Here is a 15566-nt window from a genome sequence, read left to right as displayed (position 1 = left end):
GCGCCGAAGGGGAAACGGGAACTGAATTCACCGGAACACCGGCGGCTACTCTCCCAGGAAACAGTCCTCGTCCTCCGTAAAATGCGTTGCACACATCTGAATATTTGGGTTGAAATGTTCTGTAGCGGTGTTGTAAATACAACTTAACCACTGATTTCTAGTCGTGTCCTCTTTTGGAAGGCCAAACAAAGTATTTTTGCTTTTGCAACGAAACACACAGCGTCTTCACAACATGGCGGTGGCGGTGGCAGCAGCAACAATAAAGTTATGCCTTCTTTCTTTGCGTGAAACATTTGGGCGGCGTTATGCAAATCTTCCCACATTGTGACGTAGACATGTGGGGGCGTGTTTAAACGAGGTGTTTTAGGAGGGCGTGGACCAGTCTTAACTTTTATAAAGAATATCTCTTTGGGTTTGAGACTTTAGTCTTTGCAACCTTAGGGATCTTATCTATTCACGAACAGCTTGTAACACTCCAAAGAGAAAGGAAAACTTGAAATCGCATCATATGACCCCTTTAATGTTTATATTTATTACAAGCTGTTCAAAACAAGCAGACTTTTATGATCACATGTTCTCAGTCATCATCTCTGACTGATGCTGTGAGGAACTGTCACAGCCAGTTAGGACTGGAAAATATATTCAGTATTCATAATTCACATGCAATGTTAACGTGATAATTTTAATGCACATTATATTGGCTATTAAAGACATATTGGACTATTTTTTTGAGAGTGTGAAGTGTTACTTCAAACTTTTTTTTTTTCAAAGAACTGATTTATAACAACTGATTCAATGATTTGCTCACATCATGCATGCACAGATCATTTTTGTTTCTCAAACACTGATTCAGTTATGACTAAAAGAGTGATTTGTTTACTTTGTAAATTGTGAAAATGTGTTTATACTTTCAGTCTGATTTAAAACACATCATACGTGGACATTTATTCAGTTTACAGCATGAACAGAGCAACAGCATTTACACTGTTCAGTGAAATCAAATCTTATAGTTTCTGCATATTAAGATTAAGAGTATTTGATCAAAAACTAGACACCACTTTTAATTTCTTTTAACTTTTAACTTTTTAGTTTTCTTTCTTTCTTTCTTAACTGTTTGTTCTCTTTACCTTTCTCTGGCAGTCTTTCTGTGATCAAAATCATTTTTCTTACTGTACAAATTCTTGGTCATTTCGCTAGCTTTTCATCATCCATTTTATCTCATCATATTCCATCCTCTTCGCTTTCTTCTCTGTTCCCGCTCTTCCCTTATTGGTTGTGAGCAGAAGTATTTGGAAAGCTATTTCAGGGAAGGTTGCCATAGAGACGAGGAGCAAAGATACAGTGGTAACTCATGAGAAAGGCAATAAACACAGTACCAGAAGTTTACATTGTACATGTACTCTTCTTTCATTTATATATATATATATATATATATGTATATAAGACATCCCATTGTAAAATTTAATATTCAAGTACTAGAAAAATGGAAAAACAACCATTTTTGCTTGTACTTGTTCTAGTACTGCATTGAAATAATATTCTGTTCATAAAATAATGTTCCAGATGACATCCGGTGACTTTCATTATTACAAGCTATTTGGGTAAATATTGGTTTGAAAATATAAATGTCATATAAAAGTGACATTTAGAAATATACATTTTAGAAATTAAAATAAATGATTTAAATCAAGATCTAGCTTTGTGAAAGTGTATATTATGAAAATTTTAAAACAACAATTACTGTGTATTACAATTGATACAGAATATGTTGGTAATTTTTTACAGTTTGTTTAAAAATAAATATGTTCTTTGTCCAAGTACACATGTACTTTGTTCTAAGCTATATTTGCAAATTAAAAAAAAAAAAAAAAAAAAATACTAAAAGTACATTTATGCAATTGTTTTATTTTTGTAATTAATTAATTATTAATTCAATTTTAAGTACTTAAGTCAGCCACATATTCAGACTCTCAAAAGTTAACACTACCGTGTAATATTGTAACAACTTAACCAGAGTTAGTTTTTCTTATTTCAAATCTGTCTGACATGACAATTTTTTTCTCTCCTCATGTCCTAAAGCTCTCCTTTACGCCACTATCTTCGGTAATGTGACAACCATTTTCCAGCAGATGTATGCAAACACCAACCGTTACCACGAAATGCTGAATAACGTGCGGGATTTCCTCAAGCTCTACCAGGTGCCCAAAGGCCTCAGTGAGAGAGTGATGGACTACATCGTCTCCACGTGGTCCATGTCCAAAGGCATCGACACAGAGAAGGTGAGACTGAAACAGATGGGATGGTTACATGACTGAAGTTTTTGATATTATCCGTGGATAATACTGAATTGGAAATTCATCTGTGCACAGGTGCTCTCCATCTGCCCCAAGGACATGCGGGCAGACATCTGCGTGCACCTGAACACGAAGGTGTTCAACGAGCACCCAGCATTCCGATTGGCCAGTGACGGATGTTTGCGCTCATTGGCCGTGGAGTTCCAGATGATACACTCCGCCCCCGGTGACCTCATCTTCCATGCGGGTGAAAGCGTGGACCTCCTCTGCTTCGTGGTGTCAGGGTCACTGGAGGTCATCCAGGATGACGAGGTCATCGCTATACTGGGTTAGTTTAAAAACTGAGTTTTAAAGTTTAAAAGTTTTTAAAAGCACTAATTAATACATTCTATGACCTTCAGCTTCATTCACACTGCCAGTCCAATTCTGATTATTTGTGTATCCAATTGGAATCTGATCTAAATTACTGACTCCACACTGTATAATGCAACTGATTAGATTTGTTTTCCAGAAATATCTTGCTAAAAAAACAACAGCACTATGGAGGGGTTTGCAACACAGATGTTTGCATGGCTTTATTCTGTGCTGCCATCTGCATCGGTTTCAAATTGTTTAGACCAAGTGTATAGACTAGGCTGACTTGCAGTATACTGTAATTTTGCACTTGAGCTGCACTTCGCAACAACACAACCATGTTTCTGCAATAACTTTCAGCATGTTTCGTATAGCAACATCTGATATGTTTAGGCCGTCTGTGGTGTGAGAAAATGACGGGCAAAAAATCCCATCTATTGCATTTTGGTTGCCATGGTGATGAAAACAATTTAAAACAGCAAGAACAGATTTGTGACACAACAGAACAAAACCAGCATACGCTTCTCAAAGATTACAAAATAGATGTTTCTTTAAAGTTGTTAATTTGTTATCAGACTGCCTTCCAATACAAACACGGTCTCATTTTCAAACTTTCAATCAGCTGCTTCACAGAAATCGCATTAGATTATCATTCTCACTTGAGTCGTCATAGCAACGGAACCATACAACGCCGTTAATCACGAATCTCTAATGGCCACTAAGTTGAGGCCTCAGCAGGAGACCTGGACCCAAAGTGTCTCTCTGTGCCCAGGAGGGTGGTGGGTGTCTGGGCAGAGGAAGATGAGCTCCTGGAGAGCTGAGTTAGCGAGGTGTAGAGCTGAGCGGCTCTGCAGGAGACGAATGAAACGAAATGATGTCATTAGTCACATTTATCCATATGGCTTACATTTACCCAAAACTATTTTCGCTGGACTGTGTTCAACAGAACTGTTGTAAATGTGTGTAAATGAAGGAAAAACATTCCCAAGAGTCACTTGTTTACTTAAAGTTCACCCAAAATGAAGCTCCTGGCATCATTTACTCACCATCATGCCATTGCAAACCTGTATTCATTTCTTTGTTCTGTTGAAAACAAAAGTAGATATTTTGAATAGTCTGTGTTTTTTGCCTATACAGTGAAATTTTGTAGGGTCTAAATGTTGTTTTGGATCCCACTGACTTTAATTTTATGGGGGAAAAAAATTTCAACATTGTTCAAAATATCATCTTTTGTGTTGTCCAGTAGAAACTAAATCATGCAGGTTTGGATTAACATGACGTGAGTAAATGACACATTTTTTATTTTTGGTGGAACTCTTGAAATTTTGTGTTTGGTTTCAGAGCCTAATTTTTCGTTGCATTTTAGCTTATTTGCATATTCTGCCTAACATTCTCAACCTCTACTCTACACACACTATAAAAGTATTATAAAATATGACAGTATGGATCCTGAAGGTATGGGTTCAACTGTCCCTATGGCAACAGAGTGCCATGGTACTGCATGACTCCTTGGAGATGTTTGGTGGCTTTGCTTTTCTCTCTGAGATAAACTGTAAATCCCCACAGTCTCTTCGCTGTACTACACATGTCTTCAAACTCTCAGTAGAGCCCTTGACAAAGTCTCTGCAGGCCATATCTGCTGCACACGGTATGTTCGAATCAAAATAAACACCCTGACCATGTGAATCACACCTTTTTTTTTTACCAGAATATTGTTTACATAAAGCTTGAAAATCATTTTGGAATAGGTATTAAGTTGTATAGAGGCTAAGTTTTTAAATATGATTTCTACCGAATGCAACTTAACAGCTCTTGTGCCTGCACTCTACAACCTATTATTAGAGTTGACACAAGAGTGGTTTGCTTTGTTATAAAAATGACGCCAGAACAATGATTTTCAGGAAAAGATAATTTTTCAGTTTTGCTTTGAAAAGTTAGAGCGCATTTGTGCATTCACTCCTAGCAGCTGCTAATTGTGGTTTAATTGGTCTGGCATGTGCAGCCAATTAAATGTGTTTTGCTACCAGGAATAAGTCTTTAATTGGCAGGACAAACACCTGTGACAGACGATCTCGGTGTTGAGATTTTGCCGAGATCAGCATTAAAAATATTAGTCGGAAAACAAGAAATATTCTTTTTAAACCAACCAAATAAGGTTTTTGGTTTGCCCAGGTGTATGTCTGTTGTTCTTGTGGTAAATGCATGTTCAGCACTGCTGCGACCTATGGAATCAGTGCAGGGTTGGGACTTGAAGGTTGAAGGTCTATTTTAGGTTCTTGGTGCCGAGGATCTGCGGAAAGTGATCGTAGAGATCAGTGTGCCATTGATCTTCGGCATCTCAAACAATTAGAGACAACTACACTCCTCACTGATAATGCCACATTTATCTAATGCAGCAATTATACTGCTTTCTTACTGTTCCTTGCGCTCATTCACTAAAGCTTTCTGTCAGTTCTGAAAATGAGAGATAATTAAAGAAAGATCCTTGAGCTTTAAGTGTGTTGTGTGCTTCACATTTATTGCATTCGTGAATAGTTTTGGTTTCCTTTTGTCCTTCAAATTTGAAGTTGGCATGAAATGAAAATTCATCCTATCTATTTTCTAAAAAACTGATCTCATTGTTAACAGTTCATCAACCATTGAATTTAACCAAGACCCTGCTTTACTTTTTTTTTTTCCTTTTTGATAATCTGATTTGAATGTAAGTCACACACACACACACACACACACAAAAGATCTGTCAGTAATTCCATTCAGTTCTGTTCACCAGAAAATGAAAATTCTGTCATTTACTCATATGATTTCCTTTCTTATGTGGAACATAAAAGATGTTTTGCAGAATGTCTGAGCTGCTCGTTTAAAGGTAAAAAAAAAAAGAGTTCATATGGCTCATGCACATTGTTCTAAATCTTCTGAAACTAATTGATGGGTTTGTATAAGGAACAGTCCAGAGCAAGGGGAAAACTTTCAACATTCAGTAACAGTTCTTAAAATATCTTTTGTTTTCTGCAGACGAAAGAAAGTCATAGAGTTTTGTAATGGCATGAGGTGATTAATTCATGACAGAATTTTCATATTTAAGTGAACTCTCCCTTTATATTTCTGTCTGTTCATCACAAGAAATAAAGTCAAATGAGTTCAGAATGACGAGAGTAATTGATAACAAAATTTTCATTTTTAGGTAAGTTGCCCATTTTAATACGAGTAAGCTAAACTTTTTTCCAATACAGTTAAGTAATTCTCCTGCTCAAGCCTGTGCCATGCTCCAGCTCTATAAAGAGAATATTCACTGAAATGTCAGATTTGATCATTCTGCTGCTCGACCCTGCTGTGAGATTATGCATTTGACTGACATCAATTAACGCAGTCTAGTCTCACACTAACTCTCTGCTCTGTTAAATATTGTTCTAATCTTCTCTTTGCATATTCTCTAATATTTTTTTGTACTCTCTCTCAGGTAAAGGGGATGTGTTTGGTGATGTGTTTTGGAAGGAGACAACTTTGGCCCACTCATGCGCTAACGTTCGGGCGTTAACGTACTGTGATCTTCACATCATAAAGAGAGAAGCCTTGCTGAAAGTGTTGGACTTCTACACAGCGTTTGCCAACTCTTTCTCCCGAAACCTCATTCTCACCTGCAACCTACGCAAAAGGGTGAGACACATTAGCCAGCACACCTCTCTAATGTTATGTGTCTCTCTCATTGTGTTTGCTAGGGTTGTCAGTGTTTCCTTTGTCTGAATTCAGCTTTATTCGGTCAAATGACTCTTTCTATTTTTCTTTTGTGCTGAAATCTCATGCTTTCTCATATTAGTTTGCAGGCTCTTATTTTTCCCCTTTCCATTTCTGGGCCCTGTCTGGTCATGTATTACAGTGTTTAAATGGTTTTAATAGTTGATGATTTGACACCTTGATTATTATGTTCTTTTAAGATACTCGGTGATACTAATTAAATCAGCAAGAGTGTTTAAAGGACTTAAGTATCCAGAGAGGAATTTATGTTGGATATATTAAAGGGACAGTTCATCCAGAAATTAAAATAGTCATTTACTCACCCAAATGTTGTTCCAAAACCATAAGACTCAATCTTATAGACTCAAAGACTTAATCTTCAAAACACAAATTAAGATATTTTTAATGAAACCTGAGTTGTTTCTGACCCTTCAGGTAACTAAAATTTACGAGATCCAAAAAGGTCAGAAAGGTTATCTCAGGTTTTGTTAAAAATATATTGATTTGTGTTTTGAAGATTATATTCTAAGTCTTATAGGTTTGTAACGATTTGAGGGTGAGTAAATGATGACAGAATTGTAATTATTGGGTCAAGTACTCCTTTAAGACAGGGGTGTCCAAACTTGGTCCAGGAGGGCCACTGTCCTGCAAAGTTTAGCTCCAACCCTAATTAAACACACCTGAACAAGCTATTCAAGGTCTTATTAGGCATACTAAACTTCCAGGCAGGTGTGTTGAGGCAAGTTGGAGCTAAACTCCAGGACCGAGTTTGGACACCCCTGCTTTAAGAGACATGCTAAGAATGGGGTTGTGGACTTTGAAGTGATGTTTTTGCTTTCAAAATGAATCCTCATTTGAAGCACATGAAGCTTGTTTTCATGTTCACCCAAAAAATGAAAATTCTTGTCATCATTTATTCACCCTCATGTCATTCCAAACCTCTATGACTTTCTTTGTTTTATGGGTGTCAAAGCTGCAGTTTTCATACTTTGAAAGTGGATGGGTACACCAGTGAGTCATGGAAAACTAAACCACTCGAGAATCTGGAGGGGAAAGGAAGCAAAAACAATAAGAACTTCTGTCAAGAAGAAAACATTTTAGAGCCTTTCTCGTAATTACTGCAGTTTTCCCTAATATCTGCACGTCTACAAATGTGATATTGATTTATACAACAGTTCAATAAACAAGTACAAGTATATTTTAGACACAATACTGTCTGTTTCACAAACGAAAATAGTTCTAATCAAAGCCACAGCAGGGGCCTGTACCATGATAGTGGCTGAACAAACTCAGGATACAGGATTAGATTTGAGTTGACAAAACCAAACCAATCCAATCTGGCTTTGTTGGTACCATGATGCTGACCATCAACTTTCTCTGTCATCTCAGGCTTTGATCCTGAGTTAATGAAGCGCGTGCACTTGAAAGTGTGACATCAGTAATGAACAGCCAATCACATGCCTTTTAACTGTGATTCACTTCTCGCAATTCACTGCCATAGATTAAAAGATTGAAAAATATTAATTTAAATACATTTACACAGCATGGTGAAAAGAGCTGTCAGTGAAAGAGGAAAACTAAAACAACTAAAAGAAAACATCTTGACATATCAGTACAAGTGAAACTTGTGACGTTAGTTTATATTGTTGATAATATATAGGTATAAAGAGACTCAAAAATCTAAACTCAAATGTAGTCATGTTTAAAGCTTTATCCATTAATTCTAAAGCTTATTTATATTCTATATTATCTGTATATATTTATATTAATTTAAAAGAAAAGATTAATCATTATTATTTTAATACGGCTTTTGTAATGGATTAAGGCTATAATAAATATATAAATCATAATAAATAATCATCACTAAAAGCCAGATGATTTTATCTTTAAAAAAAATCTTTACAAAATTTAAAATTAAAAAAATGTATCTTTTATCTTTTTACATACTGGTAAAAAATGTATAGCCTGAATGCACTGTAAGTCACTTTGGATAAAAGCGTCTGCTAAATGCATAAATTATTATTATTATTAATTATTATCTTTAAAAATGTTTTACTATGTAGTGCCCTTTAATTTGGAGCAAGAGAAACTGGGGGAGTGGCTTTATTGCATCAGAGATGTGTCACTTTTCTTGAAGCTGATTGGTCAAATTTCAGTTTACGATCTCTAAACTAGAACATAACCTGCCCCGGAGCAGGTTAGCTGTGGAGCGTAAGTTACAATGGCGATGAACACTGCTAAAAGCCAAGCCACTTTCATGGTACCTAAAACCTAGGATTGGTGCTAAACTGAAACTTACCTGGCTAGCCAGCTAATCCAGCTTCATGGTACAGGCCCCAGAACTGTTGTGCCTTTCTGACACACAGCAGTGATTTGCAACTAATGAATCCACATTTTTGAATGAATCGAGTGAGTCAAGAATTCAGTGACTCATTCATAAAGACAGTTGCTGCTAATGTGCATACTTATATTACGCCCTTAAAGTATGTAGCCTACTCTTTTGAGAGAAAAAAAATACACACTTTTGAGAGTGTAGTAGAAGAGTAGGCAAGCTTTGGGACTTACTATCACATCATACAATTAGGTTTGTACATGCACAATTACAATTACACGCACCCTGTCAATGTAAACTGTCCTGTCAAACATCTTGTCACAGTTAACATCCTCCACATTTCATTTCATTTAACTTCCTACTATCACATCATACAATTAGGGTTGTACATGCACAATTACAATTACACGCACCCTGTCAATGTAAACTGTCCTGTCAAACATCTTGTCACAGTTAACATCCTCCACATTTCATTTCATTTAACTTCCTACCATATCGGAGAGAAAAGAAGTAGCATGTTGATCTGCCAGCCGTGGGTCTTTATGCGGAGAACTCTGTGTAACCCCTCTCTCCCGGGTCCTCACCTCGTTCTTGTTCCGAGTGGGTCTCGAACCCAGGTCTCCGGCATGGGAGGCGGACTCACTAACAAGGAGGCTAAAGACTGCAGCCCCTAGCGTTAGTTGCTAGTGCGCCTCTTCAGATCAGGGGAGTGAGGTTTACCTGCACAGCACCTACCCGCTGGCCTCCGTTACACTCACCCTCTAAACCTCACTCCCATCCGGGTCACGGCACCAATGTAACCCCTCTCTCCCGGGTCCTCACCGCCACACCTCGTTCTTGTTCCGAGTGGGTCTCCTACCCGCTGGCCTCCGTTACATCTGCTCATATTTTTTTGCATGATGATACATTTAAAAGTTAATGGACAAACGGATGTTATTAAAATTCACATTGTTGTTGCAGATGAAATATAACACAGATAAGATTAAATAAATATTTTTTACCAGGTTAAATATTGATAAGTAGTAACTCAAACCCCTTTATCTAAACCTCTCTATTTAACCGTTGATTCGCGCACATCCACCATGTTTGTAGTTTTTAACTTTAGCTTTTTATTCGTGTTTGTAGTTCTGAACCGAATCCTTTGCCAAAGTGCAATGGATTGTAGGCAATATTAGCCATTGTGCACGGATCCACACTTCAAAAATCTACCTGAAATAGTAAACCATCCGGGGACGTTTGTCATACTCTTCAGCATACTAGTATGCTTTGGTACACACTTATTCTAATGTCACATACTATTTAAGATGGAAAGTATGAACATTGGGACGCAGGCAGTCACTTGCTTCGTTTCTGAAAGAATTAGCTGTTTGAACGGATCGAGGGAGTCAATGATTCAGTGACTAATTCATAAAGATATTCACTTGCTTAGTTTCTGAATGAATCATTTGTTTGAACGGATCAAGTCAGTGATTCAGTGACTCATTCATATAGACCAGGGCTGTCCAAACTCGGTCCTGGAGGGCCGGTGGTGTCCTGCAGAGTTTAGCTCCAACTTGCCTCAACACACCTGACTGGATGTTTCTATGCCTAGTAAGAGCCTGATTAGCTGGTTCAGGTGTGTTTAATTAGGGCTGGAGCTAAACTCTGCAGGACACCGGCCCTCCAGGACCGAGTTTGGACAGCCCTGATATAGACGGTCACTTGCTTCATTTCTGAATGAATCAGCTGTTTGAACAGATCAAGTGAGTCAATGATTCAGTGATTCATCCATAAAGACAGTCACTTGCTTCATTTCTGAATTAAGGTATTTAAGGGTATAATTAGGGTATATTTACTGGGGGAAAAAGGTGATAATGAAGGTTAGCATCAAAGCAGTTCACAAGCCACTTTATAAGTGATTTGAGAGATGTGCAGAGGGGGAAGTTCATTTTTGGTCTGTTCCTCACAGAAATATGCCGTATGGCTTCAGAAGACTCAGACTTTTACTGTTTATAGTTTTTGTTGAAGCTTTCTTTTTTGGAAAATCACAAGTTGAACTAGAATATATAAAAAATATCTCCTCATATGTAAAGAGGAGAAATTATAAAGGTTTGGTACAACGTGAGGGAGAGTAAATTTCATTTGTAGGTTAAGTAACCCTTTAATCTCTCAGAGCTCTGATTGGATAAAAGCCACAATTGTCATCAGTTGCCCTAATCGTATTGGAAACAGTACAGAGTATAAAGATGTGTCAGGGCCGTCAGGGGGATTATGGGTAGAACTGGGTCAGTGGTGTGAAAGAGGGGAAACCCATGAAAAAAAAAAACGTTCAGTATGCATTTGGAGCTAAGATTTTCTCTCTCTCTTCCTCCCTCTTTCTTTTCTCATGTTCAGTCCTCTCCCCTCCACTTTCATCTTTCTGGTTGTCTTTTCATTGTTAAACACTCTTCATCTGTACTCGTTTCCTTATTACTAGCCTTGGATTTGACAAGAAGCTTATTGTTTGCTCCTTCCCTCCATATTTTCTCTCTCTTGATCTTTTCTAAACAATTACTAAACCTCACACACACACTCATTCTCTCACACACAGCCACAAAAAACACACATTCAAACCTATGAACAACATAGGGTTTCTAGGTTAATGGTCAGATATGAATAAATCAAAACACATACTCATACATACTTACCCTGTTTATCACTTTTTGTCTCTCTCACTCTCTCTCTCTCTCTCTCTCTCTCTCTCTCTCTCTCTCTCTCACTCTTTTCTTAATGTTATTCCCTTTTTCCACCCTGATTGTTCCCTGCCTGCATGCTTTTACCCTGTCAAAGAGTCTTACATCAATGCTGAGGCAAAACAAAAATTCACAGCAGCGCTGTTTTAAATTGTTTAAATATATTTTTGATCATTTTTTAGTGTTATTCTTTTCACTACTGTATTAATATTAAATAGAGGACAGAAAATTAAGGGGATTTAGTGAAATAGGATCAGCATCATGAGTCAGATTTGTACCTTCATTTACATTTATGCATTTGGCAGACACTTTTATCCAAAGTAACTTACACTGCAGTTCCAGTAGTGGAATAGGATCAGGATCGTGAGTCAGATTTGAACCTTCATGATCACCATGAATCAACAGTTAGGCCAGTTAATGGAAAAAATGAATAATTCTCATAAATTCATAAACAACAATTATGTCCTTATAGTATAGATGATATAGAAACAAATCGTCAACTTAGTGAATTCAGATCTCTTCTTTGGTCAAATAAAAGACCAGTTGTGTTTAGTGTCTCTGTCGAGGGATCCTGAGGCTTTCAACAGAATGAAACATTTAGATTTCAAGCATGTATCTGGCATCTAATGGAGGATAGAGAGAGAGGGAGGGATGACATCACTCTGGAGAAAGAAAGAAAAAGAGTCATACACAAAGTTAGCCTTGCTGGTGTGTTGTTGATTATGTGTGTGCAGGGCAGAGGTGTGAGATGATTATTTCATGGTTTTGTAGAAGGTTTGTGGAATATTCTCACATATATGTTGTATTTGGTGGCTGACCTGTGTGTGTGTGTGTGTGTGTGTGCGTGTGTGTGTGTGTGTGTGTAAAATCTGGTTAATCAGTCAAAACATTTTAAGACAGCTTGTGGGCCTTCAGGCAGACACACTACACACAGACACACTTCCACTAGAAGGCTTTTGCATTAATGATGTGACCCAGAATAAGAGCGTGTCTGCCACTAACTTCCAAATTCTGAGACTGCTTGTTTGCCTATATATATATATATATATATATATAGTTTTAATAAGTAAATATTTAGATAAAATAAAATTATTATAATTTCTATTTATTATATTTTATATTACATAAAGTTCATGATTTTAAACCATCATTTTATAATAATAAAATTGCCTAAATCACTGCACATAGCCTCAAAGATCATGTGGTTTCCTGGAGGTGTTGCTTCAATTGTCTAATTGTAGAAATGACTGCAGGAACTCTGGGCACCATATAGCAACTGCAGATTTACATAAAGGGTGTGTTATTTCCACCGGGAATCAGATGTTTTCTCAGACAAAGAGATCCGGACAGGTTTAGAATTACTTTCTTTAAGCAATAAATTGAACCGAAGATTGAATCTCATATCTCATCTGTCTTTGTGTGACTGAATTAGAACTGTTTCAGTGCATGGCTGCATTAGATGCATGTGTGACTGCAGGTGACAGGCTAGATTACCTAAACAGCCCTGTGTGTCACCCAATCACCTGCTGAGACGGACACACTCTCCCTCAGTGTGTGTGAGAGAGAGGAGCGAGGCTTGGTTACGGTACAGTGATGGCACCAGGGTAAAGAAAGAGATGAGAAAAGATATTTAAAGTGGAAAAGAGAGCGGCAGTGTTCCCTCTAAGCAGCATCCGTGCACGTTCATGCACTTCTGATATTGCTCCTGAGCACTTTTGTGATCTTGATCACAACATGCATTGGATTTATTACAAAAAATTTTTATTATTAAATTTCTTTGTAACGAATAGTGCAGTTAGTGCTTTTTCTCATGTAATGAAAGGATCCATTCAGTAGAAGTAGGTTTTACTCACCAAGAACAAAAATAAAGTAAAAAAGAAGAACTAAGAAATTATATGTGTTTAAGGCACTACCACATCATCTTCCATTTTAGAACAAACACACCTCCTTTTTATGCTAATTATGCTTATTATAAAATGTTCCTTGTTCACAAAATATTTGCTTGCCAATGCTGCACTTTCATTGCCTACAGAAAAAAGAAAATTTAATTTAGATATTTGTTTATATTTTCTATTGACCATTACATCTAATGATGGAAGAGTTTAGGCATATGTCCAGTGTGCCATACTGTTACAATAAAAATAATTCTAATATTAATATAATATATATAGCTCATTTTAATACTAATAGTTTAGTTTAATAGTTTTACATACCTGTTTTATTATATAATAATACAATTATATTAATAATATAATAATATTAATAATATAGTAACTCCTGACTGTATATACATAGTCTCAAAAATCTTGTGGTTTTATTAAATTAACCAGACCACTTTGCGTTGTCCCCTGAAATTAAAGAAATTCTGACAGAAACAAGTTACTGTTATAAAATAATAATGTAATTCATTTATATGCAATATATTTATTTTAATTTATTAGTTATGTATATTCAAATCTAATCTAATCAAATTTTTTAACAATTGCACCATTACCTGACTGCAATTCCTTTACTGAAAATCAGGCGCTTAACATGGACAGCACATGAACACAAACAACGCTAGCAACTGGTGCCATTCATTTTAAATGAATTCCCCCCCAAGACACACTCTCTTTCTCTCTCTGTCTCATTTGTTTTCCCTCTCAGTCCTGTCTTGATCTCCAATTGGTCTGTTTAGTGGTCTAATTAGCAGTGTTTTTAAGTTTATTCTCTGTAGTGCCAGGACTCAGGAGAGAACTGAGATACACAAATACAGACACTTTATATGATAAATATATGGAAAACAGATAGAAAGAAGTTACACGCACACACACAAAAAAAAAAACGGAAAAAGATGAAATGCTCCAATTCACTCCCCAGGCAGATGGTCCCCAAGAGCTCTTGCCAAGAAAAAAAAATCAGGCCCCGTATTCACAAAACATTTTATCTTACCACTAAGAGTTCTACTAAATAGAGGTAAAAGTTTTTAGCTAAGAGTTTTCTCTTAAAACCTATTCACAAAGCTGCTGAGACAAACTTTTACTAAGGAATAGCGAGAAGTTCTAAGCTAAGAGTAAGGGGCGGGGTTGACCTCGTTGCTATGGATGATGTCAGCACGCTTACTAACTATGCACACAGTGATTGGCTGATGAGGGAGGGTCTCTGTCAGAGATTTATTCATAGAAATATTGTAGAGCGCAATATTATGTTGCCATAGTCATAAATATGCACATTCAAATAAAGATTTTAAAATGCATGCTAAGTGTCAATAAATTAAACAAGAATGTGTTCAGTTATTTGTCAGCCTCTCCTCGTAAACAATTAGCGGATATGCATATGAACAGCCTTTTAATTAACAGAGTAGAATAATCATGGCTGATAGTAAGCTAATTTTAGAGCAAAAATGCTTTGTGAAAAATTCTTTGAGCAAAAATGTAGGAGTCCTAAATTTAGGACTGACACGCCCATTATTTTTAAGATTTTCTCCTAAATCGGCAAGTTATGAGCTACTTCTAGACTTAAAATGTTTTGTGAATATGGGCCCAGTCCTATCTAATCATGGATACAGACAGCGACCTCCCTACAGACACACACACAGGTCCTCAGGCAAAAAGGTGAGACTCCCCTGCCGATTTCCTCTTTGGAATAATGGCTTCTCTCTCAAGTGCTTCCAGAACATTCTAGAGAGTGAGAGATTGATGGAGGAGCGGAGCAGGCCTGCTTTTTTCACTTGCTGGCAATAATGCATGAAAGGGACTTGGAGTGATGTGGCAGCTGTAAATCTGAAAGCTTGTGTGTGTGTGATATTTTCACTGCCGTAATGTCTGGAGTCATAGCCCCGGGGCCCTGTAAGGTCTTAATGCGGCCCTGGCCGTAATGTCAGGGAATTTTATTTATTTCTCCACCTGTGTGGGGATTCTTACATTTTAAGATGGGGTTACATTGTCTATTAGTATATAATGAGGAGGAGTTATGTGTGTGTGAGCACACCTGGTTTCCTCCTAACTGTAATGTGGCAGTAAGAGGGTCTGAAGCATTTGTCAGTGATTCTCAGCAGTAAATGTTGTGGACACATTTTGAGCCAATTACCTCTCGTCAGAGAGAAGACGTTTCCCCACTGCGGGATGGAAGTTTGTGTGTGTGTGTGTGTGTGTGTGTGTGTGT

General features: G+C 37.1%; 1 protein-coding gene across 2 annotated transcripts in view; it reads left to right on the top strand.

The window, feature by feature from the left end:
• kcnh5b (potassium voltage-gated channel, subfamily H (eag-related), member 5b) overlaps nucleotides 1–15566 on the top strand; it is a 38528-nt gene that overhangs the window by 16343 nt on the left and 6619 nt on the right. For both annotated transcript variants that reach the window (XM_016548158.1, XM_016548150.1), the window contains exons 8-10: nucleotides 2080–2279; nucleotides 2370–2622; nucleotides 6106–6302. In XM_016548158.1, coding sequence (XP_016403644.1) covers nucleotides 2080–2279; nucleotides 2370–2622; nucleotides 6106–6302 — 650 coding nt within the window. The remainder of the gene's footprint in view (nucleotides 1–2079; nucleotides 2280–2369; nucleotides 2623–6105; nucleotides 6303–15566) is intronic.

This window comes from Sinocyclocheilus rhinocerous, unplaced genomic scaffold (genome assembly GCF_001515625.1).
Source record: "Sinocyclocheilus rhinocerous isolate Xijiao unplaced genomic scaffold, SAMN03320098_v1.1 scaffold1214, whole genome shotgun sequence".
NCBI lineage: Eukaryota > Metazoa > Chordata > Actinopteri > Cypriniformes > Cyprinidae > Sinocyclocheilus > Sinocyclocheilus rhinocerous.
This window is presented reverse-complemented; position numbering and strand designations above follow the sequence as displayed.